Genomic DNA, 16531 nt, shown 5'->3' on the forward strand with positions numbered 1-16531 from the left:
TAAATTGAATACACATCTTGCTGAGGATAACGAACATTGCCCTTAATGTTTAAAGCTTAGGACAAAATACGTGAAATAATTAAGCTAAGACGTGACTCTTATAGGACTGCCCCTTCAAAGAAACAAACAAAAATCAATTTCGAGCGGCCGATCGGGAAAAATATAGCTGATAAAAATTCTGCCCCACCCCCCCCCCCCCCCCCTTTGGAAAAAATGGATCTGCCCCTGCTACTAAAGTCTCAATTTATAGGACGGCGCCTTTAACGGCTCCTTGTCGCGTCACCTTCCTGAATTTCAAAAAAACACAATAAATGAACAAACACCCTTATCCCCAAACTGACGCCATAAAGAGCAACACTGATAATTATTGGAATAGTCGTGTTATACGTGTACATCCGGGTATATTTCAGGGTGATTAGGATGCAATACGATCCGCTCTTAAATGAGTCGAATGTTGATTTGAAGTGGATATCCGGCATTGAAACCGAGCAACGATCCGACTCAAGAGGGAGAAAATACAGGTACCGGGATTCATGTTTCAACTCGTTTAGTTTTTTGGGTTTATTCCCTTGTCTGGTTAACAAAAAAACTTGAATTGCTTTTAAACCAATCTTGCATGGCCGTTTATTGGCAGTGATAGGGTCATGAACTGCTGCTCTTTCCTAAGTTCAAAATATTTTTTTTTCAGTTAGGTATTTTCTTGCATTGGGCCTTTATCTTCATTGAATGCAGATTGAAATTGTTTATGTAATACTTTATTTCTTTACAGCGTGTTTTTTTGCGGCTGATTTTTTAAAGCGGAAATTAAATCCAGGAGTGGCTTCTTTCTTAAAGTGTTCAAGAATAACTATTTCCCTTTATTCATCCCGTTTTTAAGGTCATTGGCAATTCAGATGGGCCGAATACTCATTCATTTTTATAGTAAATCTAAATCATCTATCAAATTCTGATTTCTGTACTCTCTTAAAAAGAAAATGCTCCCCTCTTCCCACGGAGAAGGAGGGGGGGGGACAGCCACTCGGATCCAGCTTTCGCCAATGGGGGGCCGGGGGCCGAAAAACATTTTCATTAAAATTTTTCTCGATTGGCCGCTATAATCTGATTTTTTTGTTGGTTTTTCAGGGGGTAGTCCTATAAAAAGACTGAAGTTATAAATGTATGTTAATTGTTATTGTTATAAACAAGATAAGGTATCTCATGTGGTCTTACTAAATAATGCGAGCGCGAAGCTCGAGCTAAAATTCTTTGATATTTTATGTCCTTAGAGCTGAAGATTCTGAGCAGTTTTTATAACCATGAACAAAGATAAGTATCCAAGTAAACAATGCGAGCGCGAAGCGCGAGCCGAAATTTTATTATAGCAACGTGAAAAGTATCACCAATCAAATAATGAGTGCGAGCTCAAGATTTTTGATATTCCGACCTGAAGACTGGACAGTCTAAGCGCTTTTTTATTTAAATAAAGAACAAGCTGTGTGTCTCAAACAATTATATGCGAGCGCGAAGTACGAGCTTATTTCTTTTTCATATATACTGACATGATAAACAGAAAAAGGAGCATTTCGACAAATTTTTGAAAGATTTTCCAAAGAGGATAGGTATCTCACAAATCAATCAATGCAAGCGCGCAGCGCGAGCCTGAAAATTTTGATATAATAATTTGTGTAAATCAAACAAAATAATAAAAGCTTGATGTGCGAGCTAAAACATTGTGAGCAAATTGATATAAGAACTGAATATATTAAGTCTCATTTAACCCTCTTGAATGGGATTCATTACACAGTCAATGCGAGCGCGAGCGAATTTTTTTTAATATAAAGTCTATTTTCCGATTCTTGCCCTCACCCTTTTTTATTTCCTATCGGGGTCGGGCTGGCGTTACGAGACTGCATGTAAATTACACATCATGGTTATAATACCTCTTTCTTACTTTTCTTTCTGTTTTTCGTAGTTTCCATCAAGTTAAAGAGTACACTTTTTTCTGCAGGTTGTCAAAAAATAGGCGGGGGCCGGCTCGGCCCCCTCCTGGATCCGCGCCTGACAGCGCTGTGGGACACGAATCGTGCTGTGATAGATTTTGCTCCAACTAATAGATAATGCTAATTAAAACAACAACTAATTAAGAATTGTACTAGTAAATATAATAATGATAATAATAATAATAATCATAATTATAATCATAACAATGATTACTAGATTAGAGAATAATAATAATGATATAATGTAATAGTGTGTCATGTCGTATACATCTTACTAGAACTTAGCGCAGTTGAGCACTTATGAGAGGGGGGGGGGTGGAGTATGATTTGTTTTTCAGGAGTTTCTGCATTTATTGTAAAGTCAAAATAAATTTTACAATACATAAAACATAATCGTAATATGACATGAAATTACATTGTAAGGTGACAGATTTATAGTAGTGTCATTGCAAAATATTTAGACATGAATACATTAAGGATAAGACAAAGTAATGAAAAAAAATACAAATGTAGTGGCACACTATATAAGCAAAAAAAATGCTTGAGCAATAGCAGCCAAGGGGAAAAAGCGCTATATGGAATATTGTGGAGAGGTGTGGTCTTGGGCTCCAGCCCCCACTTTTTTAATAGGTGTGGTAAAAAAACCGTAAAGTTACCATCAGGAGAGTGCTTCATAAAGGGACTTGTTGGACGTTTTATCTGACTAGTCCCATTATGTCCGATAGTTACCATAGCTTCTCAGCTAATCAAAATAATGAAAATGGTTGTCAGATCAGATCATCTGACAACGACTTGTCGGACACTAGCTTGTTAAAGGGGAATGAAAACATTGGAACCTGCAGGCATGTGTCGAAAAATCAATGAATACGAACAAAGAAAGTTTGAGAAAAATCGGACAAATAATGAGAAAGTTATGAGCATTTGAATATTGTGATCACTAATGCTATGGGGATCCTCCCATTGGCAAAGTGACAAGGATGTGTGGTGTCACATGTGAACAACTTTCCCTTTGACGGACTATAAATTACCCTAAAGATGTATCTTTTTGCTTTTTCTTATTGTGATGCAAACTATTTATCCATGATGTACCTCTTGAAAATCTGTATTACACGCCCTCCTCGATCTAGAAAGAACACATGATCTACTGATAGATGGGATGAAATAGGCAATATAAGTGAAATATATACTAAAGTAATGGGGAGAGTTGTTCAATGAAAACAATAATCTCCATGTTGCATTCGACAAGTCCGATTGCTTTGGGGCTCGAATTTAGACTGGGTGGTGTGTGTAGTCCCCTGAGTTTAATGCGCATGCGCAATGACTCGGGACATGCCCCACGTATTGAAAATTGTGTCGGCTCCTTCATCAACTCATATCGTGGGAAGTTTTCGACATAAAAATGCCAGTTTTGCGAAATTTACTTCGTGGTTTTACCAGAGGGGCCAACAGACACAAGGAGATGACGAGTAAACGCGGAAATAAGAATTTTCATCCCAACAGTAAGCACGAAACATTATTTTTTTTCACATGAAACTGATATTGATAACTTCATTTCTTTTTTTTCTTTCACTTCAAGTTTGAGTTTGACAATGACAGACATTGATATTTTCAGTGATCATTCATTTCAATTCAACACTAGATCTAGTCTTGATCTAGACAACAGGCCAGGGTTTGACTTTGAATTAAAATTATCGAAATGTCAGGGCATGAAAATTGAAAAGTAGGCCTATTGCTCTACCTTTGAGTATCATTTATACATGTTATAAGACCTCTTTACAGAAAGGTGTTGTTCCCTGTGACTGGAAATCTGCCAATGTGAGTGCTGTTTTTAAAAAAGGTGATAGATCGCTTCCATCAAATTATAGGCCGATAAGCCTCACATGTATAGCTTGTAAACTTTTGGAATCCATTTTACGCAATGAGATCCTTGATCATATGAATTCAAATGGATTTTTTAGTGATAGGCAGTCCCTATGGGTTTTTGCCTGGTCGTTCTACTATGCTGCAGTTGCTTAATGTCGTTGATGAGTGGTCTACGTCTAAAGCTCTTGAAGAAAGGGGTACAATTGATGTAATCTATTTAGATTTTATGAAGGCCTTTGACAAGGTACCTCACCGTCGACTGCTTGAAAAGGTCCGTAGTTTTGGTATAAATGAACATGTGGTTAGTTGGATCGAGGCATTCCTTGTTGGAAGGAGACAGAGGGTGTGTGTGAATGGCGAGTTCTCAAGTTGGGGTCATGTAGAAAGCGGAATTCCGCAAGGGAGTGTCCTTGGCCCTGTGTTATTTTTGTTATACATCAATGATCTTCCAGACGTTGTTACTGAAAGTAATGTTTATCTTTTTGCTGATGATACCAAGCTATTCAAGTTTATAAGAGATCAGAATGATTGCAATTCACTCCAGAGAGATCTTGACCATCTGAAATGCTGGTCAGAAAAATGGCTGCTGAAATTCAACCCCAAGAAATGTAGTGTACTCTCTATTGGTAACACGCAAGACCAGCAGGAAGCTTTTCCATACACATTAATTAGCTATGTGCGAATACGGGGCATCGCGAGCGCTGGTTTTGGTGGCACGGTTTTCGTGCGGGTTTTGCTGCGAGTGGCATCGCCTCTGTCTGGGCGGCTCATTGAAAATGGGGTTTAATGCGCATGCGCACATAGTAGGTGCAATCTCGTGCCTTTTAACAGACAGCTGAAGCTGTACATATAAATTTCAATGTGGATACTCGCCTGTAAAGTGTGGATATCGGAGCTTGAAAGTTCATCAAATTTTTGGACGCGTAAATGTTCGAAATTTTTTTATGGTAAGTAAAACAAGAATCCGATTAGGTATACAATTTGACTGGAAATATATTTGAATTATCAAAAAATCCAAACTTACGCGATTCTGACGTTGCGCAGTCCAGATATAAGAGATGCCAGCTACCCTTGTCACAGCCGGTCTCTCGGCAGTCGAGCTGCCCGATGCGCCTGCGGTTGGCAGGGCGATGCTACCCTTGTCACAGCCGGTCTCTCGGCAGTCGAGCTGCCCGATGCGCCTGCGGTTGGCAGGGTGATGGGAGCGGTCGATAGTGAGTCGTTCATGCTGGATTGAACTAGATCGTAAATTGCTTACTTGATGATTATGTTGTGCCTTTTTTGGGAAATCTCTGTCATTATACCGTAGATAATTATTCTGATATTGATTTTAATACATACATTTGTCACAGAAAGATTTTATCATCCCAAGGTTATGTGACTCAAGTCAAGAGTCTAGGTGGTTGATTATCGTTTCATTTGGAAACTGGATTTGCTTTTGACAGTGGAATATCAATGTTGACTTTTCTAAAATTGAATTCATGGGTGGAAATCCCAGGGGGACACGTCCCCCTACCCAAAATAATAGGGGGACATGTAACAATAATACATTTTTTTTTCTTTCTTTTTTTCTTTTTTGGTCAAACTTTTTTGGGTTAAAATGACCTTACAACAGTTTGGGGATAAACTTTTTTTTTTTTAACTTGTCAGAGTTGCCAGCATCCATAGGCGGCGAAAGCTGGGGGAAGTGTACCCCCCGCCCTTAATTTGAGGTGGGGGACGATCCCCCCCCACCTCTTTTTTTTTTTTGATAACCTTTTTTTTTTCTTTTCTTTTTTTTTTTGCTTGTCAAATTTAGTTTTCTGCGTCCCCCTATAATTTTTGGTTGATAACCTTTGGTGTATTTTTTTGATTATCAAAATAATTTGGTGGTCCCCCCTAAAATTGTTGGCTTTCGCCGCCGATGCCAGCGTCCCCCTACCTTTGGGGCCAATTTCCGCCCATGATTTAAATGCAAAAAATTTGTTGTTTAATTTTTCACTCTCAGAGGAAATATTTCACTTCCACATGGCTCTATTGTCTATTTTTTTTCTATGTTATTCATTTTTTTTCTATTTTATTATAATTATTATTTTTTTTTCAAGAAGGGTGCAGGGGGGGGGGGGTTGTGTTCATAAGTTGAAATGGGGATGGGATTTGTATAAGTTTTTGTGTCACTTTTGTTCTCTTGTTTTGAGTGTTGGAGCTTTGATGCCTGTTTTTGTTGCTGTTCAGAGCTTTATTTATGTGCAGTGATTTCACGCTAGAATATGAACTTATTTTTCATTAAAAAAGGAGTGCTCGAACATGGCCTTTGTTGTAATCATACATATCTAAGAAATGCATATATTAAAGCTTAATTTTTATGTTTCCTTCTTGATACTTGAATTACATGCAATGCTACATCTTTACACCCTCAGACTCTGCTGCTCATCCTTCCTAAAAAAAATTGTAATCGAATGCCCACGGTCTCCAAAATGAAAGCTACATTATCCATCTATAAACAAATTGTTGAAACAATAAAATACATAAAGAATTGGTGAAACAATCAAATACATCAGAAAAGCACACTTGTATTTTTATACCATACAAAGTACATGTACAAAAGGAATGATATTTTTCATTTGTAAAAAAAGACCCCATACATGTATGTACACAATACTAAAGTTGAAAAAGAGCTAATTGTAATTTATATCAGAAAAACAAAGAAATACATTAGAAATTACAAAAACAATACTTTAAACAAATTCATTTAGGAAATTATCTACATGATGCTGTTTTGATGCAAACTAAATTATATACAAATTATCTCTCATCACCTTCATTTGGCAAAAAAAAAAGAGGCAAGTAATTGTAATTTGCATAATTAATTAGAATTAAAAGAAATTATTTTACACATAATAAGAAGAAAAATTACCAAGTGAAATGATTTCACATCAATTGAGTTTTCTTTCACCTTTCCATTGATACCTAAATTACTTCAAAGGGCTCAAAAACAAAGAAGTTAGAGCCCGTTGAAGACTTGGGTTCAAAATGGTCACAAAATGGTCACAAAAATCGGTTATGCACTCCATTGACTTTACATTAAGACAATGACCACAAATTTGGATAAATATGCACGACTTAAACTGGAATAACTTTATAATTTCTTGATGAAAATTTGAGTTCTTGGTATCATTTGGAAGGTCTTTTTAAGGGCTTTCAAATGATACCAAATTCATTGAGATTTGAGGATTTTCATTTTTTTTGTCACATACCTACATTAATGAATGATGCGCTTGAACATGTCACCTCCGAAAGGGACTTGGGTGTTGTAATTGATGATAAACTCAGCTTTGAAGAACACATGCAATCAAAAATAAACAAGGCCAACAGGCTTATGGGCTTGATCAGACGAACTTTTGTTTATCTTGACAAAAATAACTTTGCTCTGTTATATAAGTCGCTTGTCCGACCACAAGTTGAGTATGCCCATGCTGTGTGGAACCCTATACTGAAGAAACATATACATGCATTAGAGAACGTACAAAGAAGGGCAACAAAATTAGTCCCTGAATTAAGGAAGCTTTCCTATCCACAACGACTTAAACGGTTAAAAATCCCAACTCTGGCGTATCGAAGAGTTAGGGGTGATATGATTGAAACATATAAACACTTAAATAGTTATGATCAATGTACAAAACTTAATCTAGAAGAAAAATATAGTGAACATACCAGGGGTCACAGTAAAAAATTGTTCATACCAAGGACAAAGACCCCAAAATATAGGAATTCTTTTTATGTTAGAATACGTAAGACATGGAACAGCCTAAATAATGATGTTGTCACTGCCCCAAGTGTGCACAGTTTTGAAGCTGCCCTGGATAGATGCTGGAAAAATGAGCCAATAAAATATGACTACGAAAGCCCTGTTCCCGGAAGTGAGCCAGCCATCTTGAGGAAGAAAAACCTAGAACTGAATACAGAGGCATAACATGCCTACATTCAGAAACTTCCCTAGGTATCCCTAGGTATCCTAGGTATTGTGTCACTGATCATGCTGATGACTGTCAGTTTGATGAAAATCCACAGCACTGGCCTTTTGTAATTGTCACCACCTCTCTCTAAAAAGTTACAGAAACAGACTGAGACTGATATTTAACGATGTTAAACCATGACAATTTTTGCAGACAATAGATCTACTTTCTTAACAATATATGCTCACTAACAGTAACACAAATTGCTTAAGTCAGAAGCTAAGAGTAAGAGCAATAGTACGGGGTTAAGATCGCATGTGTAAAACGAAAGTGGGCTAAGCTTAACCCCGTACTATAGGTGGGGCTAAATGGCAATTTGGCCACACCTATAGAACGGGGTTAAGGAAATTGTAGCGTGTGTAAAAAGTGTACGAGTGAAGCACTTGTACTACGAATGATCGACAAAAACCACTAGTCCGGGGTTAGCGAGTTTCGTGTGTAAAAAGCAAGCATTCCTTATCCGGGGTTAGCAATAACAATTTGGCATGTGTGAAAAGGAAAAAAAATAGTACGGGGTTAAAGATAAATTTCAGTATTGGTAACGATCTCAAAATGACGTTTTACAGAATCTAATATAATGACCACCCAAGTGTCTGTTTTTATGAATAAAAAATATGTGCCAAAGGATTCTGGAAGAAATTGTGTAATTGCTGAGAAATAAGCAAAATAAGCGCGGATTCGGTCACTTCCGTCGGGTCTTTATTCCAGCAATAATAATACACTGTCCCACGTGTGCCTATCTGTGTTGGTGATCTTCAGTGTGAACATTTTTCAGCGTAGATTTCAAGATTTCACAAAGTTCTGTTTATGTAACTGTACCAGATCTAGATCCTCGATGATATACTGACAATTAAGCCTGGTTTTACAGACTTTCTCATGAAATCAGTGTTTACTGCAATTACTGGAATTTCTCTTTAAGGATAGTACGGGGTTAGCGATAGTCCGGGGTTAAGAAAATCCTGTGTAAAAAGGGCATTAGCTTCTTAAAGTGATTTGTGTTACTATTTTTAGCCCGGGGGGGGGCACTCAGTATATATGATGGGGTGTCCAAACTTCGCGCACTTTTCAAAGATATTCATCAGGCTTAATTTTGTCCACAAATTATTCATAATTTATACAAAACCAATTCAAGAAATAGTAACCACATTGACGGCAAGATCGTAAACTATAAAATCATGGACGAAAATATAAAGTAGGTCACGTGGTTTCGCCGGTATCGCGATCTCAAAATTCTATTCCGATCGGCGAATGCGGGCTGTGCTGGAAAACCGTTCAGAAACAGTGTGACTTAACTTCGCGCACCAAAGCTTTTGTGGAGATTTAAACAAAGACTCAAGCTCAAAAAGTGAAATATTTATATCAGATTGATGGCAAAATGCTATTGAATCGGTTAGTACCACATTTAACTCACATTTTTTTATGATTTCTGCTTGCAAAATGGTGATATCGTGATGCTTGTTGCTTTCTTCAAAACAAGCGCTAACGGTGACAAATTTGCCGATCTTTTGCCAATATTTTCATGAATACTGGACTAATCCTAAAGAAACTTTCAGCGAAGGGTAATTTTAGGTCGCTTTTCACATTGATGATGTCAGATTTTAAGGATATTGGCTAGTTTTGGAGATAATGACCGTCCGCGAAGTTTGGACACGCGCAAAGTTTGGACTCACTGCCATAATGCACAGTGGGTATGTGCCGCGGAGGGGACCCAGAGATGCCAAGTTCAAAGACCAGCTATGCGTGAGATTTTCTGTGAGTCATGAGTGAGATCACAGACATTGTGTACAATGTATATGGGGATATGGGGATATATTATAACCTTGTTCATTGAATGAGTGGGATAGGCTGTGATAGTTGTGTGAGACAGAGATTTGAGAGGATGAACAAGAGTCCAAAATGCTTGAGTCTCACGCATAATGCGTGAGACTTGGTAGCTCTGGGGACCCACATTTTTACACTCAAATTTCCGTTCCAAGGCATAGCATTTTTGTCTTATTGAAAAAAGAACAAAGAAAGCTGCTCCAACTCCAAGGCATAACATTTTCTTCTTATTGAGAAAAAAAGAAGAAAGAAATCCGCTCCAAAGCTTCCCATATTTTTCGTTACGCCATTCCGATCGCATTGATCTGCTACAATGAGCTGAAATTTTGGTGAAAAGCGGCCGCAGAGCTCACCCGGCGGAGGCCGCGCTAGCTGCATGACCGTTCCATAGGGATGCATATACACGCTCACATGCTGGCAATCCATTCCAAGGACCCCCGTTTTCACAAAATTTGTAGTTCCGAAGCCGGTTCCAAGGACCCTCCTTTTTACAATTAGCCCGCTCCGAGGTCCCCGTTTTTTGTCTCGCCTGTGGCACACCCTCACCATTTTTTTGGTTGAATTGTCAATATTTAGATTGTACTAAAATCTACTAGATTTTTAGTTGGCTAGATCTATTGCTTAAAGGCCTAGATATACCATGTGTCTCAAAAAAAACGTAACACTTTTGAAATGGTTGCCAAATTGAGCATATATTATTTCATGAAAAAATGTCAATATGTATGGAAAGCTAAAGGACCAACCTTTCATATGAAATGAAAAAATTGAAAAAAAAATCATGCTTCGATGAACAGGGTTCACTTAAGTTAGAGGTATGAAAATGGGCCTGCGCAGGATTTTTCCTTCCAATTTTGGACAGGTATAGCATACAAAATAAATTTGCTATGAGATATTCATGATCGATGGATTAAGAGTTAAAGGATGTTTTGAATACCAGTCCTTTCTGTCATTTATCAATCCCCAAACACCACACATGCCACACACACACACACACACACCAACTTCCACTCCCATCTTAATGTATCATTGATCTGGTAGATGTGAACAGGATGAAGGAAGAATTGGAAAATGTTTAATTGAAATATTCAAAATCATAATCGACATGCAACCCACTCTCCTCCCCCACAACCTTTTCCCATCCCATCACCTACCCCTTGCCTTTTCTTTATCTGTTTTCTTCCGTAAATTTGGTGGATCATCAATCACATTTTATTCAGGTTTTATGAATGACCCAAACATGATTTCATTGATCAAAATGAGTGACTGGTTAATAATTTGATTATCAATGGAAAAAAATATGATCCACCAAACTTTTAGAAGAAAAGTGATAAAAAAGGAAGGAGTAGGTGAGAGGATAGGAAGAAGGTTGTATGTGTGTGTGTGTGTGTGGGAGGGGGAGGACAGTGGGTTGCGTAATGTTAATTATGATTTGGAATATTTCAATTTAGCCAATTCCCATTCATCCTTAATCCCGTTCACATCTACCAGATCAATGATACAATAAGATGGGAGTGGAAGTGTGTGTGCGTGTGTGGGGGGGTGGGCGGTGGTGTTTCGGGATTGATAAATAACAGAGAAAAAGGAATGGTATTCAAGGTATTCAAAATATCCTGTTGATCCATCGATCATGAATATCTCATATCGACCTTATTTTGTAAGCTACAAGTAACTTACCTGTCCAAAATTGGAAGGAAAAATCCTGCGCAGGCACATTTTCATACCTCTAACTTAAGTGAACACTGTTCATCGAAGCATGATTTTTTTTCCAATTTTTCATATCATATGAAAGGTTGGTCCTTCAGCTTTCTATACATATCGACATTTCTTCATAAAATATGCTCAATTTGGCAACCATTTCAAAAGTGTTGCGTTTTTTTTGAGACACACGGTAGTATATTGGGCCTATGTCGTCATCCAACTCTAAGTCACTGGGGACAAACTTTCCCGGCCTGCAAAGCGTGCCAGAGCCCCAGGACTCGTCCATGTAATACTTGGCATACATACATGTACATGTATGCTCTCCGAAACGGGGTAGAATGGCCATGGGTTTTGTAATAGCACTCCAAATAAAAGGGGAGAAAGTAAGTTATGCACTTACTTACCTCGATTATATGGATGAAGTTCTATCAGGACACAAAATTCTGACATCAAGGCACATGCTGGACCCTCAAAAAAAGGAAAAGTTAGACCTTTGAATCGATCAGCCATTTTATTTTCAATTTTGACAGAAATCTGACTTTTCTTCTAAAAAATGCTAGACCAGTAATAAGGATATTTTTTGTTAGAACTGCATTGCTGCCCGGGGGGGCCACTTACATTGAGGAGTGGATACCATGCGCGACCAAAGAAACACGTAAAAAGGATGTCTTTTTCACGATAGGGCACGTTACGTACGTAACGTGATAAGGGTGTCAAAAACACAAAAATAATAAAAAAAGGGTATCTATTTCGCTAGGACAATTACGTGTTTAGGGTCGAATTTGCGGGGGTGATAAAACAATATTAAAATGTTTATAAAGGATGTCCTTTTTGCCCCAACACTTCGTGTTTAGAGTCCAATTTGCGCAAGGTGTAGAAGGTGGGGTCGTACTATACCAAATAAGGTAAAACCGACGACCGAAGGACCCGTAACAATAAAACATTCCTGTACTTGTTTAGGGGTTCATTTGCCAAGAGTCTCGTTTTGTTTCCAATACTTGTTAAGGGTATGGTTTCACACCCCAATACTTGTTAAGGGGTGCATATTCAGAATACGGAAATTACGTGTTTAGGGTGCTTTTTGAGACCCCATGGTCGCGCATGGTATCCACTCGTGAATGGAAGTGGCCCCCCCGGGCATTGCTGCAAGAAAATGTGCAGATGACGACTGTTTAGTATGACATGCTTCACTTTTGAGTCTTATCACGATGGAAATCAATTTTGTAACATGATCTGGTCAATCAGCCGGATCATCAAAATGCTGGATTGTCTGGCTGGCGATCAACCCAGTAATTGTGCATTTTTTCAAAACGGTTTTGGGTCATCATTCAATACAATCATATATCAGGATATGTATATATATATGCAGGAATTATCGAAAAGTCATGCTCTTATAAAGATAGCTCTAGACTCAAGTCTAGGCAAAATAAGATTTAAAATAATTGTCATTTGACTATTTAAATGTTTGAAGGTTCTGTAAATATTGTAAATATTGTAAATATTTGGCATTTTTAATTTTTTGGCGGAAAAAAATATTAAACTTTTCATTCTCCCCCATTTTCTTTCCTGCAGCCTCTCGCATACAGCCCACTGGATATGGCGTTAGAAGTAAGTAAATGAACTAAATAGCTTGAAATATTTGAAAGTGCATGAGGGTAACAGACAATTTTAATCCCAATCACATCCCAAATCACCCCTAGAAATAAAGGACACTTTAAAGGTTATGTAATAAATGGCTCTGATAGAGACATTGAGATGGAAAGCAGACCTGATGATAAAAAAAAACTTAGCAGTAAATATAATTAACTCTTTAATATGTGTGTCAGGAATTCCAAAGTTGGTGGTCTACATACTAGGCAATGGTTTAACTCTCTCTCTGCTAAAATCATTAGTACGGTAGCCAGAAACGTCAGATAGGCTACCCCGTGTATGTTGTTTGCAATGTTAACTCATATTTCTGACATGAATGTTTACTCTGTTCTTTCTCCATGTTTTAATGGATAAAAATATTAATTTCAGACTGGGGTAAGTTGAGCCAACCAACATGGGGCAAGTTGAGCCATGGTAATTCTTATGGTAATAAGAATGAAAAATTAAAAAAACTTGAAAAGCCATTGATATGCAGGCAGAAAGATGTACATTCACATGACAGTTATTTTACTTTTAGAGGATTTTAGTTTTTATAGAGAATTAGCAAGTTAAAAGACTTGAAATAAAAAAAATGACATGCTGCTTCTTCCCGCATACATTTTGTACATAGTTTTTGTGGCTCAACTTACCCTAGAAGGTGGCACAACTTACCCCACCTATGGGGCAAGTTGAGCCATTTGACATCGTTTTTTCAAAGGTCACAGTGAATTTCAACGTGGGGGTAGAAAGTTATATATAGGTGAAAAACATTTCCCAAGAATGCAATTTAAAGGCAAGGTACTTATTTCTACAATATTATTAGTCATATCAATTCTAACATGCAAAATGCAAAAAGTGTCACAGCTTACCCCGCCTTCGCCTATACTAAATGGCTATTTGACCAACTGGTTAATAGATGGAATGGCCTTCGACTAAACGGAAGTAGACCATGTGGCAAGTCGACAAACGAGACCATGTGACTAGTGGACGCACTAATGGTGGACAAAATAATAGTAGACGAGTTGTCAATTGGACAATTTGGCATAAGATGAATTGGAAATAAACCGTTCAGAATACAGGCTTATTTTCATGTTGGTTTTTTTTCTTCTTTTTTCCGTCTTAACAGCTACCTGGAGGAATGTAAAAGAAATGATTCCAGAGATTGTGGTGCCTAGTCTAGACGATTTCCCGGTAATTATAAAAAACAACTTTATTTATTGAACATCATCATCATCACTAGCATAATCCAGCATGAACTATGACAAAGAAATATATGGGCCCATGCACACACATAATAGAGTCACTATTGTCCCCTGACAATTGGGCCCATGAAATGCTTTGTAGGATCTGATGCTGGGCTATTCCACGGTTACTCACGTTACATTTGGAGACACCTTGACTCATACTTGGAGCTGTAACTCCATTATTATTGATAGGAACTAAACATCTCCTTATCACAACAAATTACACAGTCTGACTATCCTTTGTATAAAAACAAAACTTGGGAAATTCTATTATGCTCCTGGCAAATCTTTGGAATGTGTCGGTTACTCACGTTACATGATTTGGACCAACCTGTGGAATTGCCCTGCTGGTTATTATATTAATCACATTTCATAGCAAAATCAATTTTTTTTTTAAAAGAACTGTTCACCCTATGATTGAAAGATGTTGATGAGTAAAGGTGGCAAATGGCACTCTGTTAAAGTGCAGCCGAAGTTAGCCTAGGATAAAATTATACCACTGCTATTGGATTAACAACCATTACTTTTGAAAAGAAAAGTCTGTTATTAATTGAAACAGGTTTGCACAAAATTTCTACCTTTGACTATAACATAGCCAAAAATCTTGTAAGAACAAAATCATCTGGTTAAAAGTTTTACAAAATACGGGGCGTGGATGAGTGTTTCATAATACTCTATTTCACTTACCCTACGCACAACTTTCTTCAAGACGGATGGTTTTTGTAAGTCAGAATTAAAGCTTTATGTTTGAAACGTAATTTTTTTCGTATGGATGGTTATTTTTTAATGAGAAGAAGCATGGGATTAGTTATAAAACCTTTATCGTATACACATAATTTTTGGGGGTCACAGGTGTTCGTATAATTAAACATACTCTGTACTCATGTTCAAAATCCTAACTCCTAATCCTAAGTCATAAAACAATTTCAAAGTAGCTTATAAATATTGTTGAATGTGCTCTTTGCTGTTAAATATGGTATACAAACAGGAAGACTGTCTTTGTATTGATCTCACCAATAATGTTTCATGTTCATATTTATTTTAATCCTATTATTTTTTTAAACCCAAGTACAAACCATAAACCAAACACAGTGCGCTTAGAAACAACAGTAGTAAGCACTTTATAAATGTTATGTATTATTATTAAGTATTATTATTTTCCTTGCAGCTGAAGGCTTACGTGTCCTACAAGTGCCCAGACACACAGCAAGACCCTGTCACCCCCCGCGACATCTTCGACAAGTGTGTAGCCCCGAAGGTGATTGAAGATTTAGAGAGCGGTAAATACGATAGTGAAAAATTGTTGTCATCTCCGGCGAGCGAGGGCAAGTCATGACAGCCTGATAGCTGATGAAAGGACAGTATAAGTTATGCCTGGCTTGAAGTCTTGTAATGATAGAAAGTGACTGGTGCTTTCTTTAAGAAAGTTGTTATTAGAGACGTAATTACAGAGAGAAAAGAAAAGGAATTGTTGCATTTTTATAGTTTACAAATTCTCCTAGGAGGACTGGCTGATACCTAGTCTGCAGGCATAGACCCGGATTGAAACTTTGATCAACTAGTGGGTTTTCAGACAAAGACTATCGCATACAAAAATTGCTGTTTCAATTCAGGCCTTCAGTCCACGAGGCATTATTATAGTCTTGCACATTCAGACCCTTAACTTGAGTGAAAGGTTTGCACAGCAGACTGGTTGATGCACTTGCTTATACAGTTATATCCAAAGAGGATTTAACTTTTTGAATGAATATGCAATGACAGTCCCACATTTTGTTCTTCAGAATCTGTATGTGGTACATGTATTTATTCTAATTGATTTAAAATTCAAGGCGTTCTTTCCTGCTTTGAATTCCATTTAGGTGTACTTTTTAGTAAATGGCATTTATGTTAAAAATTAAATGCTTTTCTTAAAAAAAAAAGCCCCCTTTATTACACATGTATTAATATGGTATCAGAATGCTTCAAGCGGAAATACTTTACGGCCACTGGAGTTTGTTGTGGATGGACTTTGAACACAAGTTTAAAGGTTCAAACCCCACCATGACGTGTATGTCCGTTGGAAAGACAGTATACAAATAGCGAATAGGCATGAGCGCGATGGTGCGAAATTTCGCATGAGGTGAAAGAAAGATGCTCTAATCAACGAGGCATTAGCAGAGTTCAATAGAGCATTTCTTTCACCGAATGCGAAATCTTACACCATTGCACGAATAAGAATATTCGCTATTTGTGTTGTTTAACGCCTCGGAGTATAGCGAAGATATGAAAAAACAAGTTTTTACCTGCAGTAATCTGTGAAAAG

General features: G+C 37.5%; 1 protein-coding gene across 1 annotated transcript; it reads left to right on the forward strand.

Moving 5' to 3' along the window:
* Positions 1-3268: 3268 nt before the first annotated feature.
* On the forward strand, positions 3269-16531 carry LOC121419949 (39S ribosomal protein L41, mitochondrial-like). The gene is made up of 4 exons (XM_041614444.1): positions 3269-3478; positions 12929-12964; positions 14112-14176; positions 15398-16531. Exons 1-4 carry the CDS (start codon positions 3379-3381, stop codon positions 15563-15565), a joined length of 369 nt encoding a protein of 122 aa, XP_041470378.1. The 5' UTR covers positions 3269-3378; the 3' UTR covers positions 15566-16531.

This window comes from Lytechinus variegatus, chromosome 8 (genome assembly GCF_018143015.1).
Source record: "Lytechinus variegatus isolate NC3 chromosome 8, Lvar_3.0, whole genome shotgun sequence".
In the NCBI taxonomy this organism is placed as follows: domain Eukaryota; kingdom Metazoa; phylum Echinodermata; class Echinoidea; order Temnopleuroida; family Toxopneustidae; genus Lytechinus; species Lytechinus variegatus.

Bases quoted from the DNA above. Each gene is read 5' to 3' on its own strand.
- LOC121419949 (XM_041614444.1), top strand. From the start codon at position 3,379: ATGCCAGTTTTGCGAAATTTACTTCGTGGTTTTACCAGAGGGGCCAAC. The intron at 12,965-14,111 runs GTAAGTAAATGA...CCGTCTTAACAG, and splicing joins CACTGGATATGGCGTTAGAA to CTACCTGGAGGAATGTAAAA. The intron at 14,177-15,397 runs GTAATTATAAAA...TTTTCCTTGCAG, and splicing joins CTAGTCTAGACGATTTCCCG to CTGAAGGCTTACGTGTCCTA.